The following is a 17,719-nucleotide window of genomic DNA, read 5'->3' as shown; positions in this document are numbered from 1 at the left end:
CTGGACCAGCATCAGCTGGATTAGAAATACAAATTCTGGGGCCCCGCTGCAGACCTGCTGAATCAGAAGCTCTGGGGATGGGGTCTAGCTTTTTGTGCTTTAACAAGCCCTCCAGGTGATTGTGATGTTTGCTAAAGTTGGAGACCCACTGGCCTGAAGAAAAGTAAGTTGTCTTAATAACACTAGTCTTCATTTTTTTTTGTTGGGAAAAAAAGATTAGAACTGTTAACTGCAAAACTGAATCTGGTTTGGGAATTTAAAGCTGGTTTAGAAATGTCTAATAAATATCGTCTTCTCCCATACTGGTCCAAACCTTTTCCTGACCTGTCTACTCTTTGTAATCCTATCTACCAGTGCCAGGTAGTGTTCTCTCTTCCTTGTTCTTATTCCACTGCAAAGTAGTATTATGTGTATTTAGCCAAATACTAGTGTCCTTTCATAGACAAAATTTACTGAATACGTTTAACAAAAAGATAATAGAACTTTGTGTAAAATGTGATAAAAGATGTTTCAAAGTTTTTTGTATTTTGGGTTTTTTTGGCATGAAGGAAGAACACTGTTGAATGCTTATTCTGTTTAAAGTATTTGAGGGCAATATAGATATTAAGCTGTGTATTTGTGTTTTCTTCAATACTAGATGTTAAAAACATTCTTGTGCCTAAGGATCAAAGAAGTAGAAGTGAAAAAAGATACAGAGGATATTAATAAACAAAAAAAGTTCATGACTTTCAAGGAAAAGAGAAAAACTCTATCAAGAATGCAGAGAAAGGTTTGATTGATTTCCTTTGTTGTTTTAATTGATTTTAGATTAAAATCATAGTATAGGCACAGGTAAAAATCATAGTTAAGATATAAATATTTTTAAATCTGATATTTAGAGAATTTTATTTTCTCCAGTTATTGCAAAGAAATGTTTTATTAAATCAACTTAAACAGATAGTTCATTAGCAAAGAGAGCAGTAGATGAAAAGGTTTTCTTGCCGTGCTGGCTTTTTTTTTTTTTTTGGCCACACCGCACCACTTGGCATGTGGGCTCTTAGTTCCCCAACCAGGGATCTAACCTGTGCTCCTTGTGTTGGAAGCACGGAGTCTTAACCACTGGACCACCAGGGAAGTCCCCATGCTGGCTTAGATTCATCGTGATAACACAGATTCCTTCCTTAACAGAAAGGATGCATTCATGTGAAGTTGGCAACAAAGTAGGTTTTAGTCGAATCTACTTTCTCTGTTGGTTTGTATTTGAAAACTAGGTTGAAATTCCAGGCTTTTGTTTATTTACTATGAGACTTTGGAAACATTTTTTTAATATTCTGAGAAACAGAGCTAAAAATAGCACCTACCTTGCAGGGTGATTGTGTAGTTTAAATATGATGACATAGGAAAAGCACTTAGAGTGTGCAGTGCTGGGCATACTTTATACACATTAGTTACCACCACCACCATTATTATGATCACTTCTCAAAACATTTCTAAACAGTTTATTAGGGTTATCAAATGGGTTATAAAAACAAAGGAAAAAATAATTTCCAGGGAGATCCATCTTTGAATGTGTCTAATAAATTTTGAAAATAAGCCAGGAATATCAAAATAGACTTAATGATTGTTAACAAATGAAGGTAAATATTTAAATTATTTATACCATACCATCCTCATATACGTTGGATGTGCCTGTTAGGAACAGCATGTATGTGGCTAGTGGGGAAGCAAAGGCCCAATAAGCAGCTCTTTAACAGCTTCATGTGAGGGAAGGAAACGCCATTCCTCAGTCAGTCCCCAGTGTCTCAGGCAGCTTAGCAACCATTGTTTGCTGCTCTAACAGCATAAGGGAGTGGAAAAAAGTTGGTTTTCCGTTGAATTTCTGTATGTATAGTATCTGATTTTATGCATTGTATGTAAATGAGTTTGGGAAGCATTGTTGATGACTGGTTTCCACATTATAGATGATTAAACAATAAGAATTATTTCTGGGCTCAGCATGTCCTTCCTTCCTTTCTTTCTTTTTTTGAAAAAATTTAAATTACAGAAAACTACAGAGAGTAGTATAATAGCCCATGTATTTACCATTCTGATTGAGCAAATATTAATATACTTCAGTTTCTTTCTTGAAAAGAAAGAAACCATTGGTGGTAGAGTTGGAGTCCCTCTGTCCCTTCTCCAGTCCCATCCTTCTCCCATCCTCCAAGGAGGCAGCCACTGCCATAAATTTGGGTTATGGATGCTTCTTATCCATTTTTCTATTTTTGCTTATATTTGTAGACAGTCTGTGGTATTATTGTGTGTGTTTCATAATATTGGCATAATGCCTCTCTGAAGGTAGCTTTTTCATTCAGTGGTATACTCTTTTTTTAAAATCTATTTTCAGTGGAAGAAAGCAGAAGAGAAACTAGAGAGAGAGCTTCGGGAGGCAGAAGCTTCGGAGAGTACTGAGAAAAAACTTAAACTGGTAGGCAGTTTCACGTTTTCTCATGCTTTTAAAATGTTTTGTTAAATGATTTCAACTAGAGATTGATTGCTTCAACTTGTGGTTGTATGACTTTGGTTTATTTCATGAGGCTTAGATACATGATGTATAAGAAATGATAAATGTGATCGATGATGCTAGTTTTAGGAAATCACAGGATGTGTATCTTCATTCTGCTTTGTTGAAGCTCTTAAGATTGAATAGTGGGGAGTGATGGGAAAGCACAGAAAAGGTTGGGTTTTGAAAGCTGTAGTTGTGGTAACTCGGGAGAAAGTATACTAGGTTATACTGAAGTCATTTTGTCTGTTCTGCAGCACACGGAGACTCTGAATATTGTGTTTGTGACCTACTTTAGAATATTGAAGAAGGCCCAGAGGTCACCTCTCCTGCCAGCAGTTCTGGAAGGTCTTGCCAAGTAAGGGCTGTGTAGGTTGAAGCCTTTTAGATTCTTTCTAAATCAATAAGACCGAGGTAACCATGAATTTTAAACAGGGTTCACTAATGATGACCCGGTGTCCTTCTTAGTTCTCATTCCTTTTTTATTTGTCACCAGCTTTTCCTTGGAACTGTTCATAACACTGCACTTTTTTGGTTTTCTCATCTCAAACCTTTTATTTTAAAAATCTCCTTCGCTAACTCTTTCCTCCTACTTATTACTTAGTTCTCGCTGTCCCTAGGGTTCGTCCCTCAGTTCTGCTTTCCTTCTGTTCTGTAGTCAGTTTTTAGTCTTGCATAATCTGTTCCTCTTAAGATAGGTCTTCTTGTATTCTGTCAACACTAATGAACCTACTGGGGGATGTGAGCCAGAATAATGGTTGTCAGGATAGTTTTCTACAATTATTTGAGGTATTGTCCTGTAGAACAGTGCTATCCAATAGAAACATAGTGTGAACTACATATGAAATTTAAAATTTTCTGTTAACCACATTGGAAAGGAAAAAGAAACATGAAATTAACTTAAATATATTTTGTTGAACTCATTTTATCTAAAATATTATTTTGACATACATTAATGTCAAAACAATGAGATTAAACATTAGTGAGATATTTGGCATGGCTTTTTTCATACTGTATCTTCTAAAAGTCATATATGTTTTACATTATAGCACATCATCTCAGTTTGGACTAGCCACATTTCAAATCCCTAATGGCCAGTGGCTGCGTTGGACAGCACAGCTTTAGAAATAGGACTAATGTCTGGAAGATAGAGAAAAGGCAAATTTGGTTCAATGTAGAAGAAATTACTTTCTAATGACTGTAGCTATTTGGTGATGAGATGCTTTGCCTTATAAGATAGTGTGGTCCTTGTCATTGAAAGAGAGGTTGGTCAGAGGTTCAAAGAGAAGGGATTATTCTTACCTTAGGTAGGACCTGTTGTTTGTTTTTTTCAATGATCAATTTCTTTTTTGTTTTTGTGTGTTGGGTCTTCATTGCTGCGCATGAGCTTTCTATAGTTGTGGCGAGTGGGAACTACTCTTTGTTGTGGTGTGCGGCCTTCTCATTGTGGTGGCTTCTCTTGTTGCAGAGCATGGGCTCTAGGCACGTGGCTTCAGTTGTTGTGGCACATGGGCTCAGTAGTTGTGGCTCACGGGCTCTAGAGCGCAGGCTCAGTAGTTGTGGCACATGGGCTTAGTTGCTTCTTGGCATGTGGGATCTTCCTGGACCAGGGATCAAACCTGTGTCCCCTGCATTGGCAGGCGGATTCTCAACCACTGCACCACCAGGGAAGCCCTGGCAGGTGGATTCTCAACCACTGCGCCACCAGGGAAGTTCTAATGACCAATTTGTTTATTTAAACAAATTTTCAATAATACATGCTCATTTAAAAAATTCAAATAATGCAATTAAGAATTAAAAGATCACAAGTTCCCTTCCTTCCTATATCAGTATGTAAATCTGCCCACCTGCCTTCCTTCATAGAAATTGAATCTTTCACATAAATGTATACTGTTCTGTAACTTCCTTTCTTTTTTGGATAAACAGTTATTCTGGGTATCCTTCTATGTTAGCACACATAGACCCACTTTTCTTTTTAAGTTCATAATACTCCATGTCATGGATATTTAATACTTTATTTGGTCAGTCCCCAGTGCTACACTGGAAATATCTTCAATGTACTTGTGTGCACATATTGCTAGGTCAAAGAGTATGATCGTTTTAAATTTTGATAAATATTGCCGTATTACTTCCCAAAAAGGTTGTACCAATACACAGGGAATATATGACCTCTGAGGTCCTTCCTTCTTCTAAGATTTACAGTGTCAAAGGCTCTTGCACTAATATTGAAGAGATATCCTGACTTTAACTACTTCGGTGCCTGATATTTTATAGTGTACAGAGTCCTCTGACATTTAGTAGCTCACATGATTCTTTCTCTTTAACTCTATTGAATGATCTCAGTTATTTTTCAAAATAGAAGGCCAGGGCAGTCAGCTCTTAACTAGGATTATATAGGTAATTAATTGCTGAGCCTGAACTAGACACTAGCTCCAAGATTTTTTCTTTTCTTTTTAAAGCTTTCATAGGGTCCATTTTCTAATTAATAGCAAAATCTTTCCTCCTTTCCTTCTTCCTGCCCCATTTTCCTAGAAGCTGTAACTGCTGACTCCTTTGTGACTTAGAACATTGTTGGACACCTGGTCAACTTGACTCAGAGAACTTGTTTGCTCTTAGCAATTTCTTTCTCTGGGTAGGAGTATTTTTGAAATATATTTAGTTTGTTTAGTGCCTCATATATTCCTGCTGAGTATAGTGTCCAGTCGTGGATGAATTGTGCAAAGAGGCCAGTCTGAATTAATGAAAAGTATCGATAATCACCATCATCTCCATCATAGCTAACATTTTGAAATAAGTAATATTGAAAATATGGTTTTAAAGTCAGGTTTAATTTTTAACTGCTTTATGTCTATTTTTAGGTTACCTTTTAACTAAGTTTTGTTTGATTCTAGGTTTGCTCACCTTATAAATGTGGAGTTTTTTGATGATTTATTAGTAGTTCTACATTCTCTCATTGAGTCTGGTGTAAGTAACTCTACTAATGAATTACTTTTTAAGATATAAATTGTAATTATTCTTAATATCCTTTTTTTTTTTCCTCTTCGTTTTAAGGACCTAAGCTATCAAGAAAGTCTTCACTGTGTCCAGACTGCTTTTCATGTTCTTTCTGGGCAAGGTAAGGTACTTTCTTGATTAAGTTTTGTTTTCTTTGCCTTTGGAGGCTTTAACATACCTAATTTTTGTTCTCATTTTCAAAGGTGATGTTCTGAATATTGATCCAATGAAATTCTATACACATCTTTACAAAACACTGTTCAAGTTACATGCAGGTATGTATGTTTAGATAATGTGTCTTTAATAAATCTTCATCTTCTAAGAATATTTTGTGACTGGAATTATAGTCAATGAAAATTGAGAAATAGGAGCAGGTATATAAAATGCTGGCCTGCCAGTGCTACACATCCGTATTTAACCTTAAGTGAGACTTGGAGTGAGAGAACTTTTGGAATTGACTGGAGATGCAGTGCAACTCACATTATTGTGTGAGCAGTCTGGCACGGCTTCATCGTTTCCATAGGGAAATGATGTGGGACAGGTGCGACAGGCTCCTCTTGGATTTTTCCAAAGTTCAGTGAAGTTGCATAATGAAAAAGTAATGAGAACAGCCCCAAAGGGTATATCTGCTGTTTTAGGTGCTACGAATGAAGGTGTTGAGATCGTCCTCCAGTGCCTTGATGTCATGCTGACTAAGCGCAGAAAGCAGGTTTCTCAGCAGCGGGCCCTTGCCTTCATCAAGCGCCTTTGTACCCTTGCTCTTCATGTGCTTCCAAATTCAAGCATTGGCATTTTAGCAACTAACAGAATATTAATGCATGTAAGTAGTGATGCAAACGAATAGAGCTAAGTTCTTACAGTGCAACAATGGTGTTTTGTTCGATGCACATTTTTTTCCTCCATTTACATTATTATTTTAATTATAAAAGTAATTCACACTTGTAACAAGTTAAGGTGATAAAAGAAGTACATAAAATTACAAAAGGAAAGCACTCCACCCCTACTGACACTCTCCATTTTTACGATTTGGTGCGTGTCCTTCCAGAAAACTTAAAAAAAATTCATTTATAAATGTGTACACTAAACACAAAACTTTTTTCTTTTTTAATGGAGAGGGGATTATGATATACAGTATTGTTCTACAACTCTTTTTTAACACTTAATGGTGATGAACACATTTTGTATCAGTACAAATACAGCTACTTGGTCTCTTTAATGATTATTGGTTTAACAAATACATAGTTCTTACTGTATGAATTCCACTGTTACAATGCTTTACAAAAATTAACTCAGTTTTCATAACAACTCTGTGAAGTAGCTACTATTATTGTTCCCATTTTATAGATGGGGAAAACTGAGGTCCAGAGAGACTAAGAAACTTGTCTAAAATGACACTGCTAGTAAGTGGCAGAGATGGGATTTAAATTTAGGCAGTCTGGCTTTTACACTTTACATTTTTCTTTTGATGGATGTAAGATATTTCCTTTTTTGCTATTATAAATGATGCTATAGTGAATATTCTTATAAGTGTATCTGATGTAATTATTTCTATAGGAAAGATTCCTAAAAGTGGGGTTGCTGAATGAAAGAATATCTGTTTTCTTTTGCAAGATAAAATTAATTCTTTTCAAAGCAAGCTAATATTCTTTTGTTCTCTTGTGGAATAAACTTAAATTGCATAAATTAAAACTAGGTATAAAGTGCATGTGCTTATAGCTCTTATGTAACTGTAAAATCAAATTGTGTAAAAGTACAGAATCCAATAACGTTCTTAAAATTAATAATATTACTTTAATTAATCCTTCTTTTTATGTGACATTTTTGCAGACTTTCCCCAAAACAGATCTGTTGCTTGACAATGAATCTCAGGGTAGTGGAGTTTTCCTTCCTGAGCTGGATGAACCTGAGTACTGCAATGCTCAGAACACTGCTCTTTGGGAATTGCATGCACTGAGGGTAAGAGCCCCCCCCTCCCCTTTTTGTGAGGGCTTTTTCAGTTTTTCCCGCAAGTAGTTATAATTGCCAGAGAACTTAACATATTTGGTTCTGGGACTGCCTTTCATAGAATTCCTGTCTAAATACTGTACGTTTCACTTTGCTCTTACTATTAAGATGTTGAGATGCATTTTCTAAGGAAGCAGAAAGTGATTTCAGTATTGTGGGGTGAGATTTCTTGAAGTCACTCCCTGACACTATTCAGAATAGAAGATATGTTATCAGGCACATTTGTATTGGGTCTTATTCAGGGGGACTTCCAGAGGCCTGCGGCCCGCCAGTTTCAAGAGGGTTTCACCTACGGTGTGATCCTACAGTGCGGACAGCAGCAGCATTATAGTGGAAATATGTTTTAGGAAACCTGTTGTAAACTAACTTTTTTCACTCTGAAAGAGAAATTGCCTTTTGATTTTTCTTTTCATACTTTAAAAGCAAGACTAAGCTACTTCAGTGAACTTGGTCATCAAACAGATTTGTGTTGGAATCTTGTGAGCAAAGATACTGTTTTTTTTCTGTAGGTATGTGGTTGTAATGAAGTACATATGCATATGTGGTTTTTTAAAAAAATTAATGTTTATTAAAGTATAGCTAGTATCTTATAAAATATTGACCCGTGCAAAATATGGTTGTCCTGTTTCCCCTTCAGCGACATTACCATCCTATAGTGCAAAGATTTGCAGCTCACCTCATCGCTGGAGCCCCTTCCGAAGGCTCGGAAGCACTCAAACCAGAGTTGAGCCGAAGGTAGTATTAGCATTGCCTTATTATAGAACTGCAAATTTCAGTTGATAGCTGTTTTGACTATGAGAAGTCTGTTTTACAAAGTAATAGATTTCAAAATGTAAAGTGCTGGTTGGTTATCTGGACTTGGTCCACTTCATATTCCTGAATTATTCCAAAGAGAAAACATTGCTGACTGTGATTTTGTTAGTTTGTTTTGAGTAATTACTTAACCTTTTTTTTTTTTTGGTCATAAAACGTTTCACACATACAGGTAAGTAGAAAGAATAGTGAATCCCCATATGCTCATTACTTAGGTTCAACATTTAATAAGATGATGCCATATTTGCTTTATGTGAAGGTCCATGAGTCCATCCACAGAACCTTTTTTTTTTCCCCATCCAAATGGTTCTGCTAGGACAAGAAAGGGAGAAGTGAGGAGGGAGAGAAAAGAAGTGCTTTGAACACTGCCACCCAGAAGGGAGCAGTTTCTCTCCTTGGCCCTCATAGCCATCTCTGTTCAGTGCCCCCGACCTGTGAGAGTTTGGACTGGCACTTCCAGCATTCACCTTACACGCTTCCAAATGGGGAAAAGCGTCCTTCTAAAAGAAGTTTCTTTTCCCACAACTTTTTGATCTGAAAAAAATTCGTACAGAGAAGTTGAAACAGTAGTAATTATCGTTTTTTCCCCCACAAAGTCAACTAGGAAATACTTCAGTTATACAGAAAAGAAGAGAAAATGGTATGACACCCTTGTAATATTCCCATCACTCAGAATTAATATTTTGTTGCAGATTTTTCCCCTCCTTTGCAAGCCCACTGGTTTCTTTAAATCAGAGATCACAGACAAGTGACCTGTAGGCAAGATTTTCTGGCCTCTTCAGAGTTTGAACAAGAATCTAATTGGTTGGTATCTTTTAAATATTGGAAGAATTCGCCAAAAATCATTTCCAGCTTCTCTTGAAATACTGAGAGGTTTGACGAAACAGGTCTATATTTTTACAAGGCAGTAGTCAGATGTATCCCTCTCTAAATGAGACATATATTGTAATTTCCTGTAAACCCTTTTCCTTCTGGGTAGGATAGAGGTAACCTTTGCTCTTATTAAATAGTAAAATGGCCATTTACTTCTTTCATCCTTCATACTTCCCACCTGTACCCCGGCTTTGTTTTTCAAAAGGAAAAGGAGAAAATGATTCTTTGTCACTTCTTCACAATCCTTTTCCGGTATGTTTTTGTCAGAGATCTTCATCATTTGCCTCATTTATGCCAGAGGTTTCCTTTTCTGGAGGAAGTTGAATGGATTATCCCAAAGGCTTGAGAAGGGAGACTCTTGATGGGCTTCCCCTGGGGAGTGGAGCTTGGGATGTGAGCCTGATTGCATCCCTTGCCAATCTCCTTTGGAGAATATGAACCAATCTCAGGTCATTAAGGATTCATTTACATGCATGGGTATAGACATTTATTCTGTCCTGATTGGCCTCTCCTTGCTTTCAATCCAGGCAAACAGCTGAAGGGTTGAGCTGATTGAAATCCGTGGAAGGTGACTCCATGCCTATGCTCTCATGACTAACTTACACTTAGTTGCATATCGTTCACATAACGGGTTGAGTTGGGATTTGATCATATTGAGCGTGAGGGCTTTTTGCTCAGCCTTTTTGTCCAGACCTATATTTCTAAATGTATACCAGACCTCTCTGAGGTGGATTTAGTTGGATAATGATGTCATAACATGGGGATTTAGGATTTATTTTATATAAGTGTGTTTTGTTGGTTTCCAAAGAAAACAAAAACAATAATTAGAAAAGATATATGCATTCTTATGTTCATTGCCACATTATTTACAATAGCCAAGATACGGAAGCAACCTAAATGCCCACCAATAGATGAATGGATAAAGAAGATGAGGTATATATACACACAATGGAATATTACTCAACCATGAAAAAAAGAATTAAAACTTGCCATTTGCAACAACATGGATGGACCTAGAGGGGATTATGCTAAGTGAAATAAGTCAGAGAAAGACAAATACTGTATGATTTCACTCTAAAAAACAAAACAAATGAACAAACAAAACAGAAACAGAGCCATAAATACAGAGAACAAACAGGTGGTGCCAGAGGGGAGGGGGTTAGGAGGAGGAGAGAAATAGGTGAGGGAGATTAAGAGGTACAAACTCCCAGTTGCAAAATAAATGTCACAGGTATGAAATGTACAGTGTGGGATATATAGTCAATAATTATACAATATCTTTGTATGATGACAAGTGGTAAGTAGACTTATCGTGGTGATCATTTTGAAATGTATAGAAATATCAAATCATCACTATGTTGTGTAACAGGAACTAACAGAGTTGTAGGTCAATTTTACTTCAAAAACAAACAAACTCATAGAAAAAGAGATCAGGTTTGTCGCTACCAGAAGGGGGAATTGGATGAAGGCAGTCAAAAAGTACAAACTTCCAATTATAGGATAAATAAGTACTAGGGATGTAATGTACAACATGATAAATATAATTAAACTATTGTATGTTATATATGACAGTTAAGTGAATAAATCTTGAGTTCTCATCAGAAGGAAAAATTTTTTTTCTATTTCACTAATTTTGTATCTATGTGAGATGATGGAGGTTCACTAAACTTATTGTGGTAATTCATTTCATGATGTATGCAAGTCAGATCATGCTGTACACCTTAAACTTACACAGTGCTGTATGTCAATTATATCTGAATAAAACTGCAAGAAAATAAAACTGGGACAAAGAAGATTTTAATGAGAAAAAAGAAACAAAAATGAAAGCAGGATTATGTTATATCTAGGTTTAGAATAATGAGTACAATCTAATTGTTTTCTCTGTGTACAGTCTAATTCTGTGGGTACAATCTATTTTCAAGTTACACAGATATGGTGGTGTCTTTACTTTTCTTATATTTGTGATTATAGATCTCCTGCAGAACTTTTTGAGGCTTATAGCATGGCAGCAATGACATTCAATCCTCCTGTTGAATCTTCAAATTCCAAAAGGAAGGTATGTGACACTTTTCATTATTTTTTTTAAAGGATGAAATAAAAACTAAATTAATATGTCTCTTAATACCTGATTTCAACTTGCTTGTTCCGTGCTAGGAGTTGATGGTAGGATAGATTTCTGGGGTTGGAATTCTGTAGAGACAGTCAGGAGACTGTTTCATTCAATGCAGGATATGGCTGATATGTCCAAGACCTGACCCAGCACCTGTCGTTATTTTTCATGTGTTAGTTTGGTGTCAGCTGTTGCCATTTTTAACTTTGCTCACGGCTTGGCTTTTGCTTATGGCATAAGCAAACTTTTAACTCATACTTTTAATATTTTTTCAGGATAAAGTTTTACAAGGGGATTCATTTTTAAGTGAAGAGATAAGTCAACTAATCAAAAGACATTGTAGTGAAGTTGCTACTCAGTCGCCTCTGGATTTCACCAAATATTTGGAAACATCAGTACGGTAATAGAAAAATGAAAAGTCAGGGGACTTTTGTTGTATATTTGTGTGTTTGTGCAGATGCACATAAAGATATATTGTTAATTTAGGACCTTCTCTTGAGGAGGAAGAATTATCCTTTGTGTGGCACAGGGTTCTGCCCCAATTCTGAAAATATGCACAGGAAAATCAAGACCATGAGATTGCTTTCTACCATTCAGTTACTCTTTATAACCAAATACTTTTTAATAACGAAATAAGTGTTTTTTTAATTGTACCACCATGATGGAAGTGAGAAACATTCTAAATTTGAGTGTATATATTTTTATGAAAATTTCTGAGAAAAGAAAAAATAGCTTGCAATTGGATACCAGGTTCTTTGGCTCTTACTGGACGATATGCTTCAAGAAGTAACCTAATTTGGCATTTGTGAAAAAGAATGCTCATCATGGCTACTTTCAAAGAAAGTTTGAGTGTGATTCTAGTCTCTTTGAAGTTCGTCGCATTTTCTGACATGCTCTGGAGGGTGATGGTGGAAAAAACCAAGTCTGAGACTTTCTTTACCATTCTGTTTTAAGGATAAAGGGTACCCAGCGAGGGGCTTTCTTTTTTTTTCTCCCTTCATTTTTTTTTTTAACAGATGAAATGCCTATTCTTATGAATATAATTAAAAAGCAGTATTTTATGTGACAGCTATTGCCATATTCTAGGAATGGCTTATGAAATAAGTGTTTTAATGACCAGGTTATAAATATCCTCTACTGTGAATAGCTGAATAAAACAGCTGCATTTTTCTGCTTTCTAGTGAGCATTTTAAAAAATGCACAGCAGTCCAACTAAGTAGATCTATTTCTTCAAAGCTGTAGAAGCCAAATATTTTGGCCTAGGGTAGTGCTTAAAGTTCTTTTTTTTCTCATGAAGTAAATGAAAATAGAACGTTCCTTTATCATTCCAGCAGAGTGGGGAATATCAGCTTAATGACGCATGTTAATCTTTTAGCATATTATATGTGGTTTTAAAAAGTGTTTTTAAGATCAATTTTTTTAGGCTTGATTATTTAATGGTGAGAAATGTGTGGTTCATTATATAAATACTTGCTTTTAATGCACTTTTTAGATATTAAAGTTCAGGAATGTTATGAATATTTGTTTAGATGACCAAGGGGTCTTTTGCCGTTGGAGCACAAGTGACCAGTACATGTCACAAATCATTTATTTTCCAAACATATACAAATACATTTATATTTCACGTTGGCAGCAAAAACTATAGTTTAAATGAAAAATCAATTTTAAAATAAAAATTCATCAACTATTTCACACTTGTATTATGCTTTTAACCTTGTTACACATAAGCGAATCACAGTGGGACCATAAAATTATACATCTTGTATTTGAATATCCTATATGAATTTGAGGATGAAACATTTGTGCACTAACTTCTGTAGCCTTGTACTGATGAGTTTCATTTTCAGAACTAAATATTATAGTCATTAATAATAACATACACCCTGAGGCTATAATAAACTACAGCCTCGATGTCTGTTTTTTTAACTAGATAAATATTGAGCACCTACTATGTGCTTAGCACTGTGCTACGCACTTAAAAGTGAAGTCGGGTAATAACAGGCATAAGACGTAGCCTCAGTCTTCCATGCCCTTGCATGTTGAGTCAGAGCATTCACACATTTTTGTGAACACAACATTACCCAATTCAGTGTCAGAGTGAGTTGTTTCAAAGTTCAGAGAACTGTATCATCTGAAATAGGGAAGGTTTCAGAGGCCTGCTGGATGGCAGACTTGAGCATAGTATGTTTTGTATCTAAGAGATGTGTACGAACAGCTTGGTAATCATGGAGATTCAGTATTTCAAAAACACTCAGGTATTCCTGTCAGAACCCTTAGCCATCATGCAAGGACTGCATTTAGGAAGTTGATAGGAAGAAATGGCAGAGAACATATAAATTGTTAACAATGTACTGTATCATGTTGACCCAAGTTTGGGCTTTGTGTAAGAGGCAGTCTCCTTTTCTAACAACTTTTTGGAGGGTCCAGGTATTCTCCTCTTCTTGCCTTGCTGCTGATTTAAGAGAAGCAACTAAAAGTGTTTGAGGCAGCCCGCTAGAGAGCTCTTTCCGTGTAGGCTGCCTCTCACTATGCCAAGTTCAAGATCAGACACCAGCCAGGAAAATCCTCCTTACTGGCATGGGAGCAGAGTTGTGGAGCTTTGTGGTTTAGTTAATTCAGTTTTACCAGGCCAGTACGCAAGCTCTGATTACTTTTCAGAATTAAGCAAGGCCTTCGGGTTTCTGGCAGAAGAGGAGAGGTCTACAGAGGTACTAGAAAGGGAGAGAACAGAGGAAGGGGAAGATGTGTTTAAAAAAAAAGCACATACGGAGCCATAGGGGAGGCCCGCTTTCATTAGTGAGCCTCCAGTGTCTCCAGAGGCATCACGATGGGAGACCTTTGTGTGAAAGTAAATTTGACTTTTGACTCACTTTTGTTGAGTCGAGACTCCATATTTCTCCCCAGCTAGAGAATTTACAAATAACTTTTACTTGGTAAGGATGACACGAAAAGAGACGTTCCTTTAAGAAGGCACTTTCTGCACAAATAATGTTACTTCCTGCAGATTTATCCTCAAACTTATTCTCAACTCCTTCACACCCTTATATAATCTCACGTTAGTTTGCGAAACAAACAGTTACAGAGGAGGTGACTGAGAGGAAGTTAATGTTTTTTCCAGCATCACACATCACATTGGATTCTTGTTCTAATCTTTTCTTGCCAGCTATCATAATCTTAAACGTGGCGCCACCTAACAGAATTCATGCTCCTTTCTGTTTTTAGTGAAGCATTTAAAAATACTTTTTTTCAAAATCTTGTAGTAAATACAGTTTGCATATTTGTTTGTTTGTTTATTGAGTGAAGTAGAAAAGAACAGCTTCTTGCTTTGCCAGGCAAAGGGGACCACAGGGGGTTAATGCCCTCAAAACTGTGTGTCCCGACCTGGAGCGGGTAGTGAGGAGTTTTATAGTAATGGTTCAAAGAGGGCGCCATTAGCTCATGGACATTCTGATTGGTTGATGGTGACGTAAGTGGGAGTCAGCATCATCAACCTTCTGGTTCCAACCGGTCTGGGGTTTGCGTGCTTGTGGGCACCATACCCTTCATTTCTCCCACTTGGTGGGGGTTTCAGCCAGCTTGTATTATTTAGATTCTTTTCCACATCGACTTTACTGATGAAGGTTTGCTACCCAAATTTTTAATGGTATGGAAAGTATGAAGTAGTAATGGGTATAGTGTGGGTGACTATTTTAGATGCATTCTAAATGGGATAATTTCTTTCATTTGCTATAGTAATATAACTGTATAATTCAGAGACGATCTAAATCAAAATTTCCTCCTTTTGGCTAACACCAGGCTGTGCTGGTTAGCTGTAATAGTAGAGTAGTCCCCCCTAAAGTCCCCAAGACTCAAATACAGCAGAGTGTGTCCTTTCACCTCAGAATGAACCATCAAGTTGGGTTGCAACATAGGCCGGAGGTTGGGTTCACTCACTTGCTAAAACCTAGTCTCCCTTGCAGTCTCAAGGTAAGTTTCAGACTTTGTGCTAAGGGCCATGGGGTGGGGCGCTGCAGGGCTTAGAGTGAAGGCCAAGTGATAAACCTAGTGAGACCGGTCTTGCTTTCCATCTCGCTACTCTGCACAGTTTTCATCTTGACTCTTGCCAGTTAGACCAGTAACCCAATTTTTATGACACAGTAAGCCCAACCAGAGGAAAAAATGCCTCTTAGTTTAGAGAAACTTGATTACGGTTTCTGGAATATTTTAAAAAATGAGGCAGCATTGTACATTTGTTGTAGACTGATTATTTGATTTAGAAAGAAACCTGTAGCACTGTACAAATGACATCGAACTGGAATAGCCTGAATTCTGTTGACAAGCAAATGTGGCTCTTCTAGCATTAAAGCTTTGACTCAGTCAGAACTTCCAGTAACATGAAAGCTGGGCCGTGTGTTTTTAACACTTCTGTTAGCGTATGCAAAGAACTTGGGGATTGTTTTATTCATTTTTTATGGTGAAAAACTTCTCAAAGCAAAGGTTAGGATTTTTAGTGTGTTTTATAATTTGAAGAAAAACATCTTAAATTTTAATGTCAATAGAAAGATAAAATTTGGATTTTACTTAGAGGAACACCTTTCATTTTAAAAATCATAATTTGCTTCATGCCAAGAATAAGAAGAATCCTTTACACGTACATGATAGTTTTATACAGCAAGGTTTTTAAAATAATTTACATTAAATGGCAAGTTACATGCAATTCTGGCCTGTTTCAGATATCCAGAGCATACATTTTCTTTTTAGGAGATTTGTCTTCAAATAGTGAGATAGAACCACTAACGCTTCTAATCTGCAAGCAGTATCAAGAAAGCTGTGTATAATAAATATATAGGTACAATGTCAGTACAGACCTAGTAAAATAAATAAACACAAACAATCTACTTTTGCTTTAAAAACATGGTTAAGTTTCTTGTTAAGATGTCACAACTCAGTAGATATATGTTATTCTAACTTCATTTTATGGAAACCAAAAGTCTGTGAATATATAAGCAATGAACGTAAAAAACCCCAACATCATTCTGTAGCTAAAAAGAAATACTACAGAATTCACAATGGTACACAATATAGAAACTAAATTGAATTAATTTTTAATGAATCTTATAGGACATATTTACACTTGCAATGCCCAGAATCTTCCAATTCTCAGCCATAAAATGTATGACTAAACTAGCCTGCTTGTTTTCATACCGCTGCATCTTGTTCCCAGTTTTCTAAGTCAGGTCAGCAAACTATGGCCCTTGGGCCAAATCCAGCCTGCCACCTGGTTTCGTATGGCTCTTGAACTAAGAATAGTTTTTACATTTTTAAATGATTTTAAAAAATCAAGAGGAATATTTATTACATGAGAAAATTGTATGAAATTACAATTTCAGTGTCTTTATATAGTTTTCTTGGATCACAGCCACATTCATTCACGTGTGTATTGTCTATGGCTGCTTTTGCACTACAGCTGAGTTGAGTCATTGCAGTGGAGACCATATGGCCCATAAGGCCTAAAATATTTGCTGTCTAGCCCTTTACAAAGTTTGTTGACCCTTGTTCTAAGTCAATTATTACAAGGTTAGCAATGGTTTTTCCAACTGTTGACACATGTAAAGTGGCAGTCTGCTGGGCTTCTTTGCTTCATCAGGAAACTGGTTGGTAGCCAGCCCTGTGCCATTTTGCTTAACCTCAGTGTGGACCTCATATCGCAAGTTCAGAAATCATCAATTTCCAGTTTAAGTCTAATGAAAATAAGGAAGTTATATTTGTTTCCATCATGTTCATTCTTGACTTTATAACTTCTTGCCCAAAGATCTTCACCTGTAAAATTGTATACATAGGCTTGTTAGTCTCTTTAAAGTGAAGGAGCAGAAATGTCCATAGTGTAGCAAGGTTTACGGTTGTTCAACCAACAGAAACCCAAGCTCTGGTGACTGGGTCTGGGGGAGAGACTATTTCCTGTAAACTCACAGTGGTAGAACATGATGTTCCTGGGAGGTGGAACATTAGGCTGTTTCTGCCCTGGAACATCACATTCTTTAGAAAGATTTTTTTTTTAAAACCATAATTAAACTGTTCAGCTTTAAAAAAAAAAAAAAAGGTGGACGTCTGTCAACTAGTTGAGTAAGTTAATTATTTGTTTAGAAATTCTTAGATTATTATTAGGAGGTAACTTGAAACTTTAGAGGTGAATATTTCAGAACAAATAACATGAAATATATCACTCAGAAAGCAATAAAAATGTTAAACTTTTTTTCTTACGAGCATATACAGAAAGGCCCTTCTTTTTTCACAAATGCTTTCTTCGAAACACCATTTGTAAAATTAATAACATGGGATCTATATTCCCATAGATGCACCAATGGCTATTACTATTATATCAATGGCTATTTTTATTTTATTTTTTAATTAAAAATATTTATTTATCT

The 17,719-nt window shown here is 36.3% G+C and overlaps 2 protein-coding genes across 3 annotated transcripts in view; one reads left to right on the top strand and one right to left on the bottom strand.

Moving 5' to 3' along the window:
* NOC3L (NOC3 like DNA replication regulator) overlaps positions 1-17,719 on the top strand; it is a 45,009-nt gene that overhangs the window by 16,837 nt on the left and 10,453 nt on the right. Inside the window, exons 11-21 of one of the 2 annotated variants that reach the window (XM_082673436.1) lie at positions 638-769; positions 2,363-2,443; positions 2,776-2,876; positions 5,410-5,482; positions 5,570-5,633; positions 5,716-5,787; positions 6,151-6,332; positions 7,340-7,468; positions 8,154-8,251; positions 11,174-11,258; positions 11,588-11,712. In XM_082673436.1, the coding sequence (XP_082529562.1) occupies positions 638-769; positions 2,363-2,443; positions 2,776-2,876; positions 5,410-5,482; positions 5,570-5,633; positions 5,716-5,787; positions 6,151-6,332; positions 7,340-7,468; positions 8,154-8,251; positions 11,174-11,258; positions 11,588-11,712 (1,142 nt within the window). Of the gene's footprint in view, positions 1-637; positions 770-2,362; positions 2,444-2,775; positions 2,877-5,409; positions 5,483-5,569; positions 5,634-5,715; positions 5,788-6,150; positions 6,333-7,339; positions 7,469-8,153; positions 8,252-11,173; positions 11,259-11,587; positions 11,799-17,719 lie in introns of those variants that run through there. The other variant, XM_082673435.1, reaches the window with a different exon arrangement.
* Positions 12,887-17,719, bottom strand: part of PLCE1 (phospholipase C epsilon 1) — a 275,357-nt gene continuing 270,524 nt past the window's right edge. The window contains exon 32 of the mRNA XM_082673434.1: positions 12,887-17,111. The gene's annotated coding sequence lies outside the window, so the exon portion shown is untranslated. The remainder of the gene's footprint in view (positions 17,112-17,719) is intronic.

Source organism: Grampus griseus (assembly GCF_964374135.1).
Source record: "Grampus griseus genome assembly, chromosome: 16".
In the NCBI taxonomy this organism is placed as follows: Eukaryota; Metazoa; Chordata; class Mammalia; order Artiodactyla; family Delphinidae; genus Grampus; species Grampus griseus.
The sequence above is the reverse complement of the archived record's forward strand: the minus strand, read 5'-3'. Positions and strand labels throughout refer to the sequence as shown.